The following is a 21932-nucleotide window of genomic DNA, read 5'->3' as shown; positions in this document are numbered from 1 at the left end:
TCCGTCATCTCTGAAGGAGAGGACAAACACTACTTGATGAAGGTGATACATTAGACGAGTTGGAAAAGAAGCAATTCCCTCATCCAAGCTGGAAACTTGTGTTGAAGTTCAGTGTTTCAGCTTCTTGCGGAGAGACTATTGATGCAGGACCCTGAGAGCGCACCGTCACCTCCTTACAGGGGATAGGGGGAATAACTGCTCCGAGCGTGGGAAGGGATTCACTTTGCCATCCAATCTGATGACAGACCAACAAGTTCACACAGGGGAGAAATCGTTCACCTGCTCCGAGTGTGGAAGGGCATTCAATCGGGCATTCAACCTGCTGACGCACCAGCGGGTTCACTCCGGGGAAAGACCGTTCACCTGCTCTGTGTGTGGGAAGGGTTTCATTCAGTTATCCCACCTACTGATGCACCAGCGAGTTCACACCGGGGAGAAGCCGTTCACCTGCTCTGAGTGTGGGAAGGGGTTCACTCGGTCGTCCTTCCTGCTCATCCACCAGCGGGTTCACAGTGGGGAGAGGCCGTTCACCTGCTATGTGTGCGGGAGGGGATACACCCAGTCATCCAACCTGTTGATACACCAGCGGGTCCACACTGGGGAGAGGCCATTTCGCTGCTCCGTGTGCGGGAAGGGATTCACCCGGTCGTCTGACCTGCAGATCCACCGGCAAGTTCACGATGAGGAGAGGCCATTCTCCTGCCCGGACTGCGGGAGGGGATTCATTCGGGCCTGCATGCTCATGAGGCACCAGCGCATCCACACCGGGGAGCGGCCGTTCACCTGCGCCGAGTGCGGGAAGGGATTCACTCATTCAACCTACCTGGAGAATCACCAGCGCATCCACACCGGGGAGAGGCCGTTCACCTGCTCACAATGTGGGAAGAGGTTCACTCGGGCGTCCAACATGCTGGCTCACCAGCGGGTTCACACCGGGGAGAGGCCATTCACCTGCTCCGAGTGTGGGAAGGGGTACACTAAGTCCTCCAATTTGCTGAAGCATCAGCAAATTCACACTGAGGAGAAAGTTTAAGTGCAGGTCCTCCCTGGGTTATCAACGCCCGGACTTATGGATAGCCTGTAGATACAAATAAGTTTCTGGGAGACTGGCAGGATGGATTTGCCAACTGCTGCGGGGCTGCAGACATCTTCTACCATGTGGGAACTCAGTCTGTGGCAATATCAATGCATCTTGCAGTGAAATCGGAATAGTTGAATTAAACACCATGGTTTAACTACATGTTGCCCTTAGCTCGTATTGGTGTTGGTTCATTATTGTCACTTGTACCGAGGTACAGTGAAAAACTTGTCTTGCGTACCGATCGTACAGGTCAATTCATTACACAGTGCAGTTACATTGAGTTAGTACAGAGTGCATTGATGTAGTACAGGTAAAAACAATAAGAGTACAAAGTGTCACAGCTACAGAGAAAGTGCAGTGCAATAAGGTGCAAGGTCACAACAAGGTAGATCGTGAGGTCAGAGTCCATCTCATCGTATCAGGGAAACGTTCAATAGTCTTATTACAGTGGGGTAGAAGCTGTCCTTGAGCCCGGTGATATGTGCCCTCAGGCTCCTGTATCATCTTCCTAATGGAAGAGGAGAGAAGAGAGAATGACTCGGGTGGGTGAGGTCTTTGATTATTCTGGCTGCTTCGCCAAGACAGCCAAAACAGAGTCCAAGGAGGGGAGGCTGGTTTCTGTGATGCGCTGGGCTGTGTCCACAATTCTTTTATGATTTCATATGTTGATGGATGGTCACATTTCTGACTTGCGAACTGTTCAAATTGCAAACAGTTCAAATTGCAAACAGTTCTCAGGAACAGAACCCTGTCGTAATCTGGGGAGGACCCATTCAATATGCAAACACCGAGACCAAATGCAAGTTCACTGTAGCCAATCGGAGGTTCTTGACAGAGCTGTCAGCTCACCCCCCGTGTGATTTGAGCCCAGCCTCCCAACTGAAACTGCAGCAACCCCTCAACACCGGAGAAATTTCCAGCTGGGTTTGTCATGTATTCAGTGCAAGTGTGCTTTGGCGGTGCGGCCTTCTGACACAGAGGGAAGAGAGCTCCCTGTACTGGGTCACAAGAGCACAAAAGCAAGGATGAGAAAGGCACTGGTTAGACCTCAGTGAGGGCATTGGGCCTGATTTTGGGTGCCACTTTCTAAGAAGCCCAAAAGGATCTGAAGGACTGGTACAGAGGACCATTCTGGAGAAGCTAGAATCATTCTTGGAGAAGAGATTAGGGGCAGGTTTGATACACGTTCAAATGGCCAAGGGGATTTCAATGAGGAGATGGAGAGAAACCGTTTCCATTGGCAGGAAGATCACTCGCCTGCCCCGCGCGTGGGAGGGGGTTCACTCAGTCCCCCAGCCTGGTGACACACCGGTCAGTTCACACCAGGGAGAGGCCACTCTCTGTACAATGGGGCAAGGGTTCACTCAGTCCCCCAGCCTGGTGACACACCGGTCAGTTCACACCAGGGAGAGACCACTCTCTGTACAATGGGGCAAGGGTTCACTCAGTCCCCCAGCCTGGTGACACACCGGTCAGTTCACACCAGGGGGAGGCCACTGTCTGTACAATGGGGCAAGGGTTCACTCAGTCCCCCAGCCTGGTGACACACCGGTCAGTTCACACCAGGGAGAGGCCACTCTCTGTACAATGGGGCAAGGGTTCACTCAGTCCCCCAGCCTGGTGACACACCAGTGAGTGGCGATTCACCTGCCCGGATTGTGGCAGGGATTCACTCGGTCATCCAGCAGGGAGCATGTTTTGATAGGTTTCAGACGTGGAATGTCTAAGCATCGCGGCCTCTGAGACACCAGCGAGGTGTTGGCTTCTGCAGACCTTGCTGCTGCTCATCATCCCCAGGACTGAACCCTGGGCACGGCCGGGGTTTGTTTCTGCTGGTTGTTAGTGACCGCTGTAACTGGGTTGGAGTTTGATATTCTTGATCGATGCTAAATAAAGCAGTGCTGTTTTAAACATTGTGTTTCAGGCCCATACTGTCCCTATAATTTACAAGAAATGCTCGGTGCAAAGACAGGCCATTCAGCCCAGCTGGGGCTACACTGGGATCAAGCTGGGACATCCCCTCCTGCTGGTGTTCCTGCCCCACACCAGTCTCCTCCCAGCTCACCCTGTGGGAATATTCTTGCCTATCTTTCTCCCCTCTGTGTTCATTGAGCTTCAACTACCAGGCATCCGTGCGGTTCACCTCAGTGAAGCACCTGAAGCTCTACCATTTAACAAGATCACCGCAGATCTGACTTTAACCTTAATGTCTAACACTTACTGTATCCTGTTCTGGTCGCCTCATTATAGGAAAGTATGTGGAAGCGTTGGAAAGGGTGCAGAGGAGATTTACCAGGATGCTGCCTGGTTTAGAGAGTATGCATTATGAGGAGAGACTGAGGGAGCTAGAGCTTTACTCTTTGGAGAGGAGGAGGATGAGAGGAGACATGATAGAGGTGTACAAGATATTGAGAGGAATAGGTAGAGTGGACAGCCAGCGCCTCTTTCCCAGGGCACCGATGCTCAATACAAGAGGGCATGGCTTTAAAGTAATGGGCGGAAAGTTCAAGGGAGATATCAGAGGGAGGTTTTTTACCCAGAGAGTGGTTGAGGCATGGAATGCGCTGCCTGGGGCTGTGGTGGAGGCAGGTAAATTGGCAAATTCAAGAGATTGCTAGATAAGCATATGGAGGAATTTAAAATAGAGGGATATGTGGGAGGAAGGGGTTAGATAGTCTTAGGCAAGGTTTAAAGGTCGGCACAACATTGTGGGCCGAAGGGCCTGTATCGTGCTATGTTCTTAATGCTGCATTCCTGGTGATCCACAGATCCGAAACGTCGACTGTCCGTTTCCCTCCAATAGATGCTGCCTGACCTGCTGAGCTCCCCCAGCGCCTTTGTGTGTTGCATTCGCCACCTCACTAATCAGGAATTAATTCGCTTATGTAAAAAAAAATCCCATTGCTCTTTCAGAAAGAGACCTCATAAGACTCGCACCCTCTAAAAGATTTCACCTTCTCTCTCTTAAATGGATGACTCTGTATTTTTAAGTTGGAATCTCAAGTTCTAGATTCTCCCTCGAGGAAGTTCCCTCTTCACATCCACCCAGTGAGGGTATCTTGGCATCTTGTGTTTCAATCAATTCCCCTCTCACTTCTTTAAACCTCTGTGTATACGAGCCCAATCTGTCTGAGCTTCTTTCATATTGCAACCTGCTCATTCCAGGTCTTTGTGTAGTAAACTTTTCGGAACTACTTCCAAAGTATTAACATCCTTAGATAAGCAGACCGGTACTGTACGTAGTACTCCAGATGAGATCTCATTTTACCTCTTATTTTATCTAGTGGCACCTCTATTGGTACCTCTTATTTTATCTAGTGGCACCTTACTCATTCCTAGTAATCTGTCATAAATATTAGATATTGAACCATCCTGAAAAGGTTCCAAATTAAAAATTACATCTAATAAATTCTTATCAGGATTCAAAGGAAAAGAATGTAATTGAGATCGAAGAAAATCTCTAATTTGTAAATATCTAAAAAAATGAGTTTTTGGTAAATTATACTTGGTGGACAATTGTCCAAACGAAAAAAGGTTTCCTCCAACAAACAGATCTTGAAAACAAGTAATACCTAACTTGTCCCACTCTTTAAAAACTACATCAGTCATAGAAGGTTTAAAAAAGTAATTAGAGAAAATGGGATTGGACAAAGAAAAACTCAATAAACCAAAATATTTTCTAAATTGTAACCAAATCCTCAAAACGTGTTTAACTACTAACTTATCTGTTAGTTTATTTAATGATATTGGAAGTGAAGAACCAAGCAAAGAGATAATAGAAAATTTTTTAACAGAGTTAATTTCCGAAGAGACCCATACTGGGCAAGCCTCTTGATTAATGTAATGTAACCAAAACGTAAGATTTTGTATATTGACTGCCCAGTAATAAAATCTAAAATTAGGTAAGGCTAAACCTCCGTTCTTTTTAACCTTCTGAAGGTGAACTTTATTTAGTCTAGGATGTTTATTATTCCATATACAGGAAGAAATAATTGACTCAAGAGAGTCAAAGAAAGATCTAGGAATAAAAACAGGTAAAGCCTGAAATAGATATATAAATTTAGGTAAAATATTCATTTTAATAACATTAATTCAGCCAATCAATGATATAGAAAGGGGAGACCAACTTGATAAAACCCTTTTCACATAGTGCAGTAAAGTGAAAAAAATTTCTTTAAATAAATGCTTATAATTTTTAGTAATTGACAACCCCAGATAGGTAAAATGATTTCTTACAATTTTAAAAGGAATGTTAATATTAACTGGTACCAAGTTATTCAGGGGAAAAAGTTCACTTTTTGTATAAGTCCAATTTGTAGCCTGAAAAATGACTAAAGCGAGAAAGTAAAGAAAGCATAGGAGGTAACTAGGCTTTAACATTAGATATAAAGAGTAATAAATCATTAGCATATAAAGAAACTCTATGGTTAATACCTCTTCTGGCGATACCAAGGATATCTGTAGATTCTCGGAGAGAAATAGCTAAAGGTTCTAAGGCCAAATCAAAGAGCAAAGGGCTCAAGGTACATCCCTGTCTGGTTCCACGTTGAAGTTTAAAAGATTTAGAATTTTGAAAATTAGTAAGAACTCGAGCAGAAGGGGATAAATGAAGTAATTTAGTCCATTGGATAAAATCAGGCCCAAAATTAAATTTCTCTAAGGTTTTAAATAGGTAATTCCATTCAATCCGATCACAAGATCACAAGACAAGGGAGCAGAAGCAGGCCATTTGGCCCATCGAGTCTGCTCCAAGGAAAAGGGAAATAGAAATGGGGAATGGGGAAAAAAAAAACAATCACCTATTCTAATCCCAATTTCCGGCCTTATCCCCATATCCCTTGATATCCTGACTATTTAGATATCTGTCTATCTCCTCCTTGAACGCCCCCACTGATCTGGCCTCCACTGCTGTACGTGGCAAGGAGTTCCACAAATTCACCACCCTCTGGCTAAAGAAATTTTTCCTCATCTCTGTTTTGAAACTGTACCCTCTAATTCTAAGATTGTGCCCTCTGGTCCTGGACTCGCCCACCAAGGGAAACAGCCTAGCCACATCTACTCTGTCCTTTCCTATCAATATTTTAAATGTCGCTATGAGGTCCCCTCTCATTCTTCTGTACTCCAGTGAGTACAGTCCAAGAGCTGACAAATGCTCCTCATACGTAAGCCCTTTCATTCCTGGAATCATCCTCGTAAATCTCCTCTGAACCCTCTCCGATGTCAGCACATCCTTCCTAAGATGTGGGGCCCAAAACTGTGCACAATATTCCAAATGAGGCCTCACTAGTGCCCCATAGAGCCTCATCAACACTTCCTTACTTTTATACACTATACCTCTCGAAATGAATGCCAACATAGCATTCGCTTTCTTTACCACCGATACGACCTGGTGGTTAACCTTTAAGGTATCCTGCACGAGTACCCCCAAGTCCCTTTGTACTTCTGTACTTTGAATTTTCTCTCCTCCTAGATAATAACTTGCCCACTTATTTCTGCTTCCAAAGTGTACAACTGCACATTTCTCAACAGATCAAAGGCCTTCTCAGCATCTAGAGATATCATACATTCTGATATTTCCTTAGAGGGGGAATAGATAATATTCAATAAATGACAAATATTAAAATGAGAATATCGATTTTTGATAAAATCAGTCTGATCGTTGGATATAATTGAAGGTAAAATATTTTCCAATCTACGAGCTAGAACTTTAGATAAAATTTTAACATCCACATTAAGTAGTGAAATTGGTCTGTACGAAGCTCATTCTGTTGGGTTCTTATTTTTCTTAAGAATAAGTGAAATAAGGCTTCATAAAAAGATTGTGGTAATCTACCCGATTTAAAAGGATCTGAAAAGACAGCACATAAATGAGGTATAAGCAAAGAGGAAAAGGCCTTATAGAATTCTCCAGGAAATCCATCAGGACCCAGAGTCTTTCCAGAATGTAAAGATCGCACAACCTCAGCGATTTCCTCGTATGTAATAAGTTGATCCAACTGTTCAATTTTCAGTGGAAAGTATAGGAATGTTTAATTGGTCAAAGAAATTATCCATTAATGTATTATCTTTGAGAAAATTAGAACTGTAAAGATTAGAATAGAATTCTCTAGAAGTATCATTTATTGCTAAAAGATCAGTTGCCCTCTCGCCATTGGCTTTCAAAATTTCTTTAATTTGCTGTCTAGCTCTGGAGATTTTTAATTGGTTAGCCAGTAATTTACCCGTTTTATCTCCATGAATATAAAATTGACTTTTATCTTTTAAAACTTGACTTTCAATTGGATATGTTAAAAGATGATAATATTTAGTTTTAATTTCAACTCGCCTTTTATATAAAGCTGGATCTGGATCCAAAGCATATTTTTGATCTAATAGTTTCAGTTGATCAACTAGATCAGCTCTTTCTCTGTTAGCTTTTTTCCTGATGTTTGCTGTATAAGAAATAATTTGACCTCTAATAAAGGCTTTGAAAGTATCCCAAACGATAGCCAAGGACATTTCACAGTCCATTTTAGCCCTCCTAATATCTTGTTTAAGTTCTTACCTGTTTTCTTTATATTCCTCAAGACTTTGACTTCAGCTTCTTAATCCTTACTTATGCTTCCTTTTCCTATAATTACAATATCCCTTGTTCCTCGAGGTTCCTGAACCGTGCCATCTTTATCTTTTATCCTCATAGGAACATGCTGTGCTGAACTCTTATCAACTGGCCTTTGAAAGACTGCCATATGTTGATGTGAATTTACCCTCAAACAGCCACTCCCAATCAACTTTCTCCAGTTCATGCTTAATACTGTTGTAACTAGCCTTCCCCGGTTTAGCAGTTCCACCCGAGGATAAGTGTTATGCATAACTACCTTCGAATTATGGTCAGTGTTCCCAAAATGCTCCCCCACTGAAACTTCAATCACCTGGCCAGGCTTATTCCCCATTATAAGGTCTAGTATGCCTCATTCCTCGTTGGGCTATCTACATTTTTTTTTCAAGAAACCCTCTCCAGGATGCACCTAAAAACTTATGAACCATCTAAGCCCGTGGCGCTAAGGGAGTCCCAATCAACATTGGAGGAAGTTAAGATCGCCCACTATAATAATCCTGTCATTTTTACATCTTTCCGTGATCCGCCTGCGTATCTGTTCCTCTAGCTTCTGCTGGCTGTTGGGAGGCCTGCAGTACAGCCCTATGATATGATAGGGTTCTACACATGTGGCCTCGCTGGATAAGCCCTCCAAGATGTCCTATCTTAATGCAGCCATGGCATTCTCCCTAATCAGTAGTGCAACTCCCCCACCTCTGTCGCATCTTAAAACACCTATACCGTGGAACATCGAGCTGCCAGTCCTGCCCTTCTCTTAACCAAGTTTCTTTAGTGGTTATAATACAGTTTCTGTAATGGCTACCAAGTCTGTACTGACCATCAAGCACCCATTTTTGCACTAATCATATCCTAACCCATTCACTCCACAACTTTCCCTCCCCCCCCCCCACCCCCCACACCAGATTTTACCACTCGGCTACACAGTAGGGGGAATTTGTAGTCATCAATTAACATATCAACCCACACATTTTTGGAAGGGAGCACGTGGAGGACACCCACACAGCGTCACACATATAGCACAGAGGTCAGGATTGACTCCAGGTTGCTGGGGCTGTGGGGTACTAATGTGCCAATTGTTCTCACCCAGATGGTGGTGGCGGAGGGTGTGGGGTGTGGGTCTGGCGCTCACTGTCTGATGGGCTGGCCAAGGCGGGCGTACTGACTACACTTCAAACCTGCCCCGATGGGCCCTCGAAGAGCCACAACCTGTAGGGCGATGGCCTGTCTGGGGTGGGGGAATTAATGCACACTTGGAAAGCCAATCAAGGATAGTCGGCATGGCCTTGTTAGTGGAGGTCGTTTGTGACTGATTTGATTGAATTTTTCGAAGAGGTGACAAAGTGTGTTGATGAGGACAATGACACGAGATTCTGCAGATGCTGAAATCTGGAGCAACACACACAAAGTGCTGGGGGATCTCAGCAGGTCAGGCAGCGTCTATGGAGGGTCGGAATGATGAAGGGTCTCGACCCGAAAGGTCGACTGTTTGTTTCCCTCCATAGACGCTGCCTGACCTGCTGAGTTCCTCCAGCACTTTGTGCGTGTTGATGGGGACAGTGTAATGGATGTAACCTACATGGACTTCAGCGGGGTCTCCCACATGGGAAACTGATTCAAAAGGCAAGAACCCCTGGGATACGAGGCAAGTTAGCAAGTTGAATCCACTTGCAAAGGCACGGTAGTGTAGCAGTTAGCATGACGCTATTACAGCACCAGCAACCCGGGTTCAATTCTGGCCACTGTCTGTAAGGAGTTTGTACGTTCTCCCCGTGTGTCTGCGTGGGTTTCCTCAGGGTGCTCCGGTTTCCTCCCACATTCCAAAGGCGTACGGGTTAGGGAGTTGTGGGCGTTCTATGTTGGCGCCGGAAGCGTGGCGACACTTGGCGGGCTGCCCCCTGAACACTCTACGCAAAAGATGCACTTCACCGTGTGTTTCGATGCACATGTGACTAATAAAGGTGTCTCAAATTGGCATGGTAATAGGAGACACAGGGAGAAGGCAGAGGGATGTTTTTGTGAATGGGAGCCTGTGACCAGTGGTGTGCCACAGGAATCGTTGCCGAGACTCTTGCCGACAGATCCATATGATAACAATTTGGGACTGAATGCAAGAGTGTGCAGATGACACAGAAATCAATTGATTGTGAGGATGAATGCAAGAGTGTGCAGATGACATAGAAATCAATTGATTGTGAGGATATTCATGGGCTGCAGGATGATAATTGATCCGTTGTCAATGGAAAAACAAAACGTGCCCTGCACACCTCCTTTGAACTTAGCCCCTCTCCACGAGGAGAAATATCCACTCACCCATCCACCCTGTCAATCTCCTTCAGAATCTCATAAGTTTCAGTAAGATCACCTCTCATTCCTGTAAACATCACTGGGTAAAACGCCAACCTGCCCAAGATGTTATTTGTTTCCCCACAAGAACCATTCTGTTTCCCCTTTGCTGCGCTCCCCACACGGCATATATCTCTTTTTCTTTCTTTTTCAATCTTTTTATTAATTTTCAAATTAATACAGATTAATATATCAATGTTAATACAAGTAATACGAAGAGATCAGGAGAACAATCATGACATGGATAATCATAAAGAACAATAAAGTATAAAAAAAATCTGTAGATCCAACGATCTGTTTGTGAATGAATATAATATAAAAGAAAAAGGTTTATTATAAAATATAAAAGAAAAAAATCCCCAAAACAATATGAAAAATTATAAACAATATATCAAACCAAACTAAGCTAAAGAAAAAAAAATTCCAAAAAAAAACAGAGAAAAAAAATCTTTTTAACTAAGGAGACCAAAGTTGTACACAATACCTTATTTCACCCGATATAAATGTTAGAGCTATAGAGTTATACAGCCTTGAAACAGGCCCTTCGGCCCAACTCATCCATGCTGACCAAGCTGCCGACCTGAGCTAGTCCCATATGCTTGTGTTTGGCCCATATGCCCCCAAAACTTTCTTATACGTGTACCTGCCTCTGTATTGTTACATTACTCACATGTACCACTTTCTCATACACTCACCACCTTCTGTGTGGGAAAGCTTTTCCCTTGGGTCCTCTTTTAAGTCTTTCCCCTCTCACCTCTCTGAACTGCCACATTAAGCCTTCCCTTTCCAGTGATGTTCCCCCTGTTCTGCCCCTCTCCTCCTCTCTGCCGAAACTGGACTTGTTTTATCTCCTTTCCAGTCTGGAGGATGGGTCCTGATCTGAAACGTTAACTGTTCTCTTTCCAAGGTGCTGCCTGAGCCCTGTTTTAGTTCCTTCAGAGAAGTTTACCCTGAGTTCCTTGTTCGATGTATTGGTGGCAATCTTACACTATGATCTCTCATTCCCTGCATGTAGATAAGATCTGATCTCTTTATTAGTCACATGTACATCGAAACACACAGTGAAATGCATCTTTCGCGCAGAGTGTTATGGGGGCAGCCCGCAAGTGTCGCCACGCTTCCGGCGCCAACATAGCAAGCCCACAACTTCCTAACTCGTACGTCACTGGGATGTGGGAGGAAACCGGAGCACCCGGAGGAAACCCACACAGACACAGGGAGAATGTACAAGCTCCTTACAGACAGCGGGCGGATTTGAACCTGGGTCGCTGGCGCTGTAAAGTGTTACACTAACCGCTACACTACCGTGCCTGTGCGCTGTGAACAAAGCTATGTGCTGTGAATAAAAGGAAATCAATGGACATTTAGCTTTCCAAAGGACAAATTAAGAGCTCATGGTATGGGAGGTAATATATCGGCATGGATAGAAGGCTGGCTAGCTAACAGAGAACAGACGGAAGGCATAAATGTTTCATTTTCTGGTTGGCGATTTGTAACAAGTGGTGTGCCGCAGGGAGTGTTGTATGCCTCTTGTACTCAAATCCTCCACCAAACAAGGCCAAGTACCATTTGCCTTTTCAATTGCCTCCCAAACCTGCACACTAGTTTTCAGTGACATGTAGATCAAGGACAGCCAGGAACATTATCATTTCCAAATCCTTTGTGTCCCCACATCAGGCCTCCCCTCCCCACACCTGGCTCCATCTGCCCGTCATCCTTCACCCCTCCTGGGCCCACCTCATCACTTAACACTGGCCCCCTGTCTCCCTCCTCGTCCTCTCCACTTTATACTGGGTACCTTCCCTCCCCACTCTCAGGCGCGGTGTGCGATCTCGACCGGAAGCGTTGACAACATCCGCTCAATGCATGGACGTGTTCGATGCACCACAAAGCACTGCTTTGGCCAACCTAACCCCTATCCTTGTTATACAGGACTAGGCTTGATGTTGCACCTCTGGTTGGTCTCCCTATCATCTACTTTCCTGTAAGGATCTTTACTAACTGAATCCTAACAAACACCAAGTCTCATCCAGCAATCAATTCCCAATCTGCTAATCCACAGGGTCCAATGTTAGCTTGATTTCAAAGTTCTAACCCTTGTTTTGAAATCCCTCCATCGCTGCATTTCTGTCTCTACCTCTGTAACCCCTTTCAGATCTTGGCATTCCTCCAACCCTGGCCTCTTAAGCGTTCGCAGTTCAGACGTTTTGAGACAATAAAAGACAAAATTAATACACTAATTCAAGTACTGGAGGACATGAATTCAAGGTGAGAGGGGGGAAGGTTGGAGGGAGATGTGCAGGGCAATTTTTTTTAAACACAGAGAGTGGTGGGTGCCTGGAACAAGCTGCCAGGGGTAATGGTGGAAGCAGATACAATAGTGACGTTTAAGAGGCTTTTAGAGTGGAGGGATATGAGTCATGTAAGATAAGATCTCTTTATTAGTCACACATACATTGAAACACACAGTGAAATGCATCTTTTGCGTAGAGTGTTCTGGGGGGCAGCCCGCAGGTGTCGCCACGTTTCCAGCGCCAACAGAGCACACCCACAACTCCCTAACCCGTACGTCTCTGAAATGTGGGAGGAAACCGGAGCACCCGGAGGAAACCCACGCAGACACGGGGAGAACATACAAACTCCTTACAGACAGTGGCCAGAGTTGAACCCGGGTCTCTGGCGCTGTAATAGCGTCTTGCTAACCGCTACACTACCGTGCCTGCCCCGTTTAATTTGATATCGTGTTTAGGTCAGACATGGTGGGCTGAAGTGCCTGTTCCTGTGCTGTACTGTTCTATGCTCTTAATTCATTTGCCCCCACAGTTGCTGCTGAGTCCCTCCAGCGGTTTGATTCCTCGCTCCAGACTCCAGCATTTGCTGTCTCTTGTGCCATTATCATTTGCCAGTCCCTCACCATGTAAAACAGTTCAGCGTCTTTATTTCTTGCTACTACAGTGGACACCATTAGATTGAAATTATTTTCACATTCACAAAAAGTCACCGATTCTGATTAATTGTGCAACACAGAGGTGAAGATTACTTACTGGCTTTGCTCACTTCTTTGTATTATATCCTGCATCTATTCACCCACAAATGTTGCAACACAGAGTGGAAATTCAGATTATTATTTAAATCATAGAATCATAGCAGCACAATACAGGCCCTTCGGCCCACAATTTTGCGCCGACCTTTAAACCTCGCCTAAGACTATCTAACCTCTACCTCCCCCATATCCCTCTATTTTAAATTCCTCCATATGCTTATCTAGCAATCTCTTGAATTTGACCAATGTACCTGCCTCTACCAGCACCCCAGGCAGTGCATTCTATGCCCTAACCACTGTCCGGGTAAAAAAACCTTCCTCTGATATCTCCCTTGAACCTCCCACACATTACTTTAAAGCCATGCCCTCTTGTATTGAGTGTTGGTGCCCTGGGAAAGAGGCACTGGCTGTCCACTCTATCTATTCCTCTTAATATTTTGTACACCTCTATGATGTCTCCCCTCATCCTCCTCCTCTCCAAAGAGTAAAGCCCTAGCTCCCTTAGTCTCTCCTCATAATCCATACTCTCCAAACCAGGCAGCATCCTGGTAAATCTCCTCTGCACCCTCTCCAACGCTTCCACATCCTTCTTATAATGAGGCAAAACTGGACACAGTACTCTAAGTGTGGTCTAACCAGAGGTTTATAGAGCTGCATCATTACCTCGCGGCTCCTAAACACGATCCCACGACTTATGAAAGCTAACACCCCATACGTTTTCTTAACTACCCTATCCACCTGTGAGGCAACTTTCAGTGATCTGTGGATATGGACCCCCAAATCCCTCTGCTCCTCCCCACTACCCAGAATCCTGCCATTAACTTTGTACTCCGCCTTGGAGTTCGTCCTTCCAAAGTGTACCACCTCACGCTTCTCCGGATTGAACTCCATCTGCCACTTCTCAGCCCAGCTCTGCATCCTATCAATGTCCTTCTGCAATCTTTGACAATCCTCTACACTACCCACAACACCACCAACCTTTATGTCGTCTGCAAACTTGCCAACCCACCCTTCTACCCCCTCATCCAAGTCATTAATAAAAATCACGAAAAGCAGAGGTCCCAGAACCGATCCTTGTGGGACACCGCTAGTCACAGCCCTCCAATCTGAATGCACTCCCTCCACCACAACCCTCCGCTTTCTACAGGCAAGCTAATTCTGAATCTACACGGCCAAGTTTCCCTGGATCCCATGCCCTCTGACCTTCTGAAGAAGCCTACCATGTGGAACCTTGTTAAATGCCTTACTAAAATCCATGTAGACCACATCTACTGCACTATCTTCATCAATCTGCTTGATCACCTCCTCAAAGAACACTATCAGGCTTGTGAGACATGATCTGTCCTTTACAAAGCCATGCTGGCTGTCCCTGATCAGTTCATGATTCTCTAAATGCCTATAGATCCTATCGCTAAGAATTCTTTCCAACAGCTTGCCCACGACAGACATAAGGCTCACTGGTCTATAATTCCCTGGACTACCCCTACTACTTTTTTTGAATAAGGGGACAGCATTTGCCACCCTCCAATCCTCCGGTACCACTCCTGTGGATAACGAGGACTCAAAGATCATAGCCAAAGGCTCAGCAATCTCCTCCCTCACCTCGCGGAGCAGCCTGGGGAATATTCCGTCAGGCTCCGGGGACTTATCTGTCCTAATATTTTCTAACAGCTCCAACACATCCTCTCTCTTGATATCAACATGCTCTAGAACATTAACCTTACCAACACTGTCCTCAGCATCAAGGCCCCTCTCCTTGGTGAATACTGAAGAGAAGTATTCATTGAGGACCTCACCCACTGCCACAGCTTCCAGGCACATCTTCCCATGTCTCTAGTCGGTCCTACCTTTACGCTTGTCATCCTTCTGCTCTTCACATAAGTGAAAAATGCCGTGGGATTTTCCTCGCCAAGGCCTTTTCATGTCCCCTTCTTGCTCTCCTCAGCCCCTTCTGAAGTTCCTTCCTTGCTACCCCATATTCCTCATGAGCCCCATCTGATCCCTGCTCCCTACACCTCATGTATGCTGCCTTCTTCCTCCTAACTAGATGTTCCACCTCTCTCGTCACCCATGGTTCCTGCACCCTGCCATTCCTCCTCTGCCTCACCGGGACAAACTTATCCCTAACATCCTGCGAGAGATCCCTGAACATTGACCACATCTCCATAGTACATTTCCCTTCAAAAATGTCATCCCAATTTACACTCGCGAGTCCTAGCCTTATAGCCTTGTAATTTGCCCTTCCCCAATTAAATATCCTCCTGTCCTCTTTGCTCCTATCCTTGTCTATGACAATGCTAAAGGTTAGGGAGCAGTGGTCACTGTCCCCCAAATGCTCACCCACTGATAGATCTGTAACCTGACCCAGTTCATTACCTAATACTAGATCTAATATGGCATTACCTCTCGTCAGCCTGTCAACATACTGTGGCAGGAATCCGTCCTGGACACACTTAACAAACTCTGCCCCATCTAAACCTTTGGCACTAAGCAGGTGCCAATCAATATTTGGGAAGTTGAAGTCTCCCATGATAACAACCCTGTTATTCTTGCACCTTTCCAAAAGCTGCCTCCCAATCTGCTCCTCAGTATCCTTACTGCTACCTGGGGGCCTATAGAAAACTCCCAGTAGAGTAACTGCTCCTTTCTTGTTCCTAACTTCCACCCATACTGACTCTAGAGAAAATCCTTCTACATTATCCACCCTTTCTGCAGCTGTATTAGTGTCCCTGACCAGTATCGCCACCCCTCCTCCTCTTCTCCCCCCCCCCCCATCCCTTTTAAAACACTGAAATCTGGGAATATTCAGTATCCATTCCTGCCCTGGTGACAGCCAAGTCTCTGCAACAGCCACAATATCATAGTTCCATATATTTATCCAAGCTCTCAGTTCATAACCCTTACTCCTGATACTTCTTGCATTTAAGTAAATGCACTTTAGCCCATCTACCTTACTACTTTTATACCCTATACTCTGCTTCTCCTTCCTCAAAGCCTCTCCATATGTTAGATCTGACTTTACTCCATGCATTTTTTCCACTGACCTATCCCTCTGGTTCCCATCCCCCTTGCAAACTAGTTTAAACCCTCCCGAACCACACTAGCAAACCTGCCTGCAAGGATATTGGTCCCCCTCGAGTTCAGGTGTAACCCATCCACTCTGTACAGGTCCCACCTTCCCCAGAAGAGATCCCAATGATCCAAAAATCTAAATCTTTGCCCCCTGCACCAACTCCTCAGCCACACATTCATCTGCCATCTCCTCCTATTCTTACCTTCACTATCACGTGGCACTGGCAGCAATCCTGAGATTGCTACTCTTGAGGTCCTGTTCTTCAGCCTTCTACCTAGCTCCCTAAACTCCCTTCTCAGGACCTCATCCCCCCTTCCTACCTATGTCGTTGGTACCAACATGTACCACGACTTCTGGCTGCGTTCCCTCCTGCTCAAGAATTCTGTGGACCCGATCAGTGACATCCCGGACCCTGGCACCTGGGAGGCAACATACCATCCGGGATTCTTGCTCACGTCCACAGAACCTCCTGTCTGTTCCCCTCACTATCGAGTCCCCTATCATTATTGCCCTCCTCTTCTCCTCCCTTCCCTTCTGAGCAGCAGGACCAGTCCCAGTGCCAGAGCGGAAAGTAGAAAACCTTTTACTGAGGGTAACAGCCTCCGGGGTCCTCTGCACTGTCTACTTTTCTTCTTCTCTCCCCTGACCACCCTTTTGCTTCCTGTGAGAATGTGTATAATGAAAGGTTAGGAGAGTAAAAGATTGTGAGCCCTGAAACGAGAATTAAAGGGTACATCACTCTGGCCGTCATAGACTGCTTGAAATAGCTGTGCTTTGCTTTGCAGTGCCTTTCTTCAGAGATTTTGCAGCTTCAGCTCGTTTTCTTCAGCCTCGAGGGGTGATAATACCAAGTGCAATCAGTTCCTGTCTCAACAAGTCTGCACAATTGACTCTTGCTCCACTAAACTGACCCTGAGGCCACCATGAGAAACCTTATGTATACAAAGATAACCGGTGGAACAAGATGGTCTGAAAAGATTAAGGAACATAGCTTTAGTAACTTTTCTTTAAGTAAATTCCTTTGTCTGTAACCAATCACAATGTAGACAGTAAGTGCCATGCTGCCTGACTAATGCATGATCATTCCTTGAATGGTAATTGTTTGCACCTCTGAAAAAGTATAAGAATGTATGTAGATCAATGTAGGTGCTTGGCTTGGTGCTCTCTCCTCGGATCAAATAATAAAGAGATTGAACGAGAGCAGTGGTCTTTTGAGGCTTCTCTCCGACCGGATTCAACACCTGGACCATAGAAGTACCTGGTCTAAGTTGGTAGGGGGGGGGGGGGTGACTGCCTCCTGAAGCACAGCATCTACATATCTCTCTCCCTCCCTGATGCTCCGCAGCGTTTGAAGCTGTTGACTCCAGCTCATCAACTCTGAGCCGAAGTTCCTCCAACCTCAAGCACTTACTGCAGACGTGGTCACCGTGCACCACAGCAGGGTCCACTAGCTCCCACATCAAGCAGCTGCAGCACATCACCTTGCCCTCCATCTGAACTATTTTTTCCCTACCTAGTTGTTTTCTACTTAAAAGGTATAACAATAACAGTAAACCTTACCTTTACTTACCAGCTACTCACCAGTCCTGTCACAGATGGCCTGCGCCTCTTGATGCCGAAGAGAATAATAGGTAAGTGGATCCTGCCTCGCCCCATTTCTGCCTAAGCCCGTTGAGCCAAAACCCAATCACTCTGCTACCTCTTACTCCACTGCCCGCTCCAAACGCTGCCCGCTGGTTATGGCCGTCTTCTTTTTAAGAAAGATTGCAGCATGCTGTTGTGCAGAGGGACTTGGGAGTGCTTGTGCATGAATCGCAAAAGATTGGTCTGCAGGTGCAACGAGTTATCAAGAACGCAAATGGAATGTTGGCCCTCATTGCCAGAGGGATTGAATTTAAGAGCAGGGAGGTTACGCTGCAACTGTACAGGGTACTGGTGAGGCTGCACCCGGAGTACTGCGTGCAGTTCTGGCCTCCTGACCTGAGGAAAGATGTACTGGTTTTGGAGGTGGTGCAGAGGAGGTCACCAGGTTGATTCCGGAGATGAGGGGATCAGCCTATGAGGAGAGATGGTCACCTGGGACTATACTCGCTGGAATTCAGAAGAATGAGAGGGAATCTTATATAAAACTATGAAAGGGATAGATAAGATGGAGGCAGGAAGGTTGTTTCCACTGGTAGGACCAGGGGACATGGCCTCAAGATTCAGGGCAATAGATGAAGAAACTGCTTTTCTCAGAGAGGAGTGAACCTGTGGAATTCTCTGCCCAGGGAAGCAGCGGAGGCTACATCATTAAATATAGTTAAGACACAGTTAGATTTTTGCACAGTAGGCAAATTAAGGGTTATGGGGAAAAGGCAGGTCGATGGATCTGAGTCCACGGCCAGATCAGCCGTGACCTTATTGAATGGCAGAGCAGGATCGACGGGCCAGATGGCCGACTCCTGCCCCTATTTCTTACGTTCTTACATGCTGCCTTGAACCATTCCACCATCATAGATGGGAATCAACTCAAAGCAAAGCGTTTGATATTTGAAACACAGGGCCCCCAGGGAACCTTCCTGTTTCCTCTGGAGCTTCAAATGGTTCAAAGTTTGTCTCGTGTTCTGCTCGACACCCAGAGCCAAAGCAATGGTGGACAGCTTCTTGATGCCTTTGCGAGGGAGAGGGAACAAAGGAGAGCAACGTGACTGAAGCAAACCCAGTTTCCATGCCGCAGCTGATTTGTCCAATTGTATGCAATCGTTTTGGATACAGTATTAAGAAACAGGGAGAAAGTAAAAAAACGAGAGAAATATAAAAGACCTCTGGCCCATACGGCCCGTCCCACACAATTGTGTTACCTTGCACGTATAAATCATTGAAAAAAGGAAGATTCCAACATTAGGTTCATATCCACCCCCCCCCCCCCCCCCCCCAACGCTGCAGGTTACAGTTCTTCAAGGACACATCTGAGTACTGTTAAAATATAGAACATAGAACACTGCAGCACAGTACAGGCCCTTCAGCCCACAATGTTGTGCCGACATTTTATCCTGCTCTAAGATCTATCTAACCCTTCCCTCCCACATCGCCCCCCCCCCAATTTCTCTATCATTCATGTGTTTAAGAATCTCTTAAATGCCCCCAATGTATCTGCCCCCACAACCTCTACCGGCAGTGCGTTCCACGCACCCACCACTCTCTGTGTAAAGAACTTACCTCTGACATCCCCCTTCCTCCAATCACCTTAAAATTATGCCCCCTCCTGTTAGCCATTGTCGCCCTGGGAAAAAGTCTCTGACTGTCCAGTGAGTTGCTGCCTCAACCGCACTCTCAGGCAGTGACTCCCAAGACCCTATTACCCTCTGGGTCAAAAACCCCTCTCCCATCTTGCCTCTCATTCTTCCACTAATTATTCTAAATTTACATCCGTGGTTTTGAGCCGTCTGCTAGGAGATATGGGTCCGGGCAGGCACGGTAGGGTAGCGCTTTACAGAGCCAGCGACCCGGGTTCAGTTCCGGCCGCTGTCTGTAAGGAGTTTGTACAATCCAATAGATCTGCTCTGTGACTCGGCTTCAGTATGACTCCGTTTTGTCAGTCACAACACATGCACTGATGCCACTGAAGATTGGGTGCATGATTGACCCTCTCTCCACACGAGGAGCAGGTGAACGGCCTCTCCCCACTGTGAACCTCCAGGTATTTACGAAGGTTGTATGACTGGGAGAATTCTCTCCCACACACTGAGCAGGTGAACGGTTTCTCCCCGGTCTGACTGCGGTGATGGTCTCCTCAGACAATGTTTTACACAAAGTCAACAACAAACTCTAAACAACAATAAATTCTCCTTCCGTCTTCCATCCTTTATTCCATGGTCCGCTGCCCTCTCCTATCGGATTCCCCCTTCTTCAGCACTTTGCCTTTTTTACCTCTCACCTCTCAGCTTATTACATCTTCTCCCCCTCCCTCACCCCCACCCACTACCTTCCCCCCTCTCACCTGAACTTACCTCTCCCCTGTCTGCCCCGTCCCCCCACCTTCTTATTCTGGCTTCTGCCCTCTTCCTTTCCGGTCCTGATGAAGGGTCTCGGCCCGAAACATCGACTGTTTACTTCCCTCCATGGATGCTGCCTGACCTGCTGAGTTCCTCCAGCATTTGGTGTGTGTGTGTTGCTCCAGATCCCAGCATCTGCAGAATCTCTTGTGTCTCCAATGAACAATTAACTACAGTTTCTGAAGGGTCCTGAAGAAGGGCCCTGACCCGAAAGGTTGACCACCTGCTTTCCTCCTCGGATGTTGCCTGGCCTGCTGAGTTCCTCCAGTATCATCGTGTTTTTAACGACAGTTTCAATGGTTATAATCACCTACTTAACTTTAACATTTTGAATTATAGACAAGTAACTGTGCAGAATTATATATTTACAATGGGAGCACGTCGCAATTAGCAGACCTTGACTATTCAGTACGGGCAGTTGGTCCAAAAGCTTCTGAGCACAAACTGCAGACATCCAAAATACACCTCTTTTGTTACCGCGTTGGGGGGCGGCTCCTTAACTATACAACAAGCCAGAAGATTAAGTAACAAAACAGACCTGTGCTGAACTGTGCATTCAGTGGCAGGGATACACCTTTAACAGGGGATGGCCACTTAATACCTTTCCTGATCTCATCCTGAAGTCTTCAATGAGCAACAATTAACAGGATCATTCATCGATTGTCTTCCCCTGCATAGTTTCAATGGTGCACAGTCAGAATGTCCCACACCCAATGATTGGTTTCAATGACCCCAAAGCATCAGTTAAATTGTGAACAGGTTTTGTTCCCCGAAGACTGGTTCTCATTTTAATTAATATCTGCTACCCGTAATTTCATAACTCCAGAATAATCCCAAACATACACTAAGGACATTTAAGAGACTCTTAGATAGCCACACGAATGATAGAGAAATGGGGGAGGGGGTTATGTGGGAGGGAAGGGTTAGATAGATTTTAGCAGGATAAAATGTTGGCACTACATCGTGGACTGAAGGGCCTGTGCTGTGCTGTAGTGTTCTATGTTCCATACCACGCTGATGGACTCTGGACAGAAATCGGTCCCCGGAAGGCCAAACTTTAAGGAGGTTCTGATTATGTAGGGCAGCCAAAATGCCCTTCGCTAAGAATCCCATCCGATTGGTATTGGTTTATTATTGTCACTTGTACAGAGGTACAGCGAAAAACTTGTCTTGCATACCGATCGTACAGGTCAATTCATTACACAGTGCAGTTACATTGGGTTAGTACAGAGTGCATTGAGGTAGTACAGGTAAAAACAATAACAGTACTGAGTAAAGTGTCGCAGCTACAGATGAAGTGCATTGCAGGTAGACAATAAGGTGCGAGGTCACAACAAGGTAGATCGTGAGGTCAGAGTCCATCTCTTCATATAAGCAAACCATTCAATAGTCTTATCACCATGTTATAGAAGCTGTCCTTGAGCCTGGTGGTACGTGCCCTCAGGCTCCTGTATCTTCTGCCTGATGGGAGAGGAGAGAAGAGAGAATGACCCAGTTGGGTGGGGTCCTCAATGATGTTGGCTGCTTAGTTACTCAGCTATCACATGTGGATATACACCTAAACTATCTATCATCCCGGAACGGCTCTCTGCAAGATGTTAGCAGTGATGGCAATAAAACGTGCCAGACGTTTGACTATATTCTCTTCTTGGATACATTTATCCTCGATGATTTCAACCCATGTTTAAAAACGTGGCTTTGTTGTTCGTGACACTTTGCTTGCTGCCTCCTTCCCCGCTGGCCCCACTGTAGTATGC

General features: G+C 46.0%; 1 protein-coding gene across 1 annotated transcript in view; it reads left to right on the top strand.

Annotated features, from left to right (window-relative positions):
* The window catches only part of LOC127576403 (zinc finger protein 850-like), an 84859-nt gene that overhangs the window by 45444 nt on the left and 17483 nt on the right, over positions 1–21932 (top strand). The window contains exon 7 of the mRNA XM_052026914.1: positions 146–1027. Within this exon, the coding sequence (XP_051882874.1) occupies positions 146–1027 (882 nt within the window). The remainder of the gene's footprint in view (positions 1–145; positions 1028–21932) is intronic.

Source organism: Pristis pectinata, chromosome 12, assembly GCF_009764475.1.
Source record: "Pristis pectinata isolate sPriPec2 chromosome 12, sPriPec2.1.pri, whole genome shotgun sequence".
NCBI lineage: Eukaryota > Metazoa > Chordata > Chondrichthyes > Rhinopristiformes > Pristidae > Pristis > Pristis pectinata.
The sequence above is the reverse complement of the archived record's forward strand: the minus strand, read 5'-3'. Positions and strand labels throughout refer to the sequence as shown.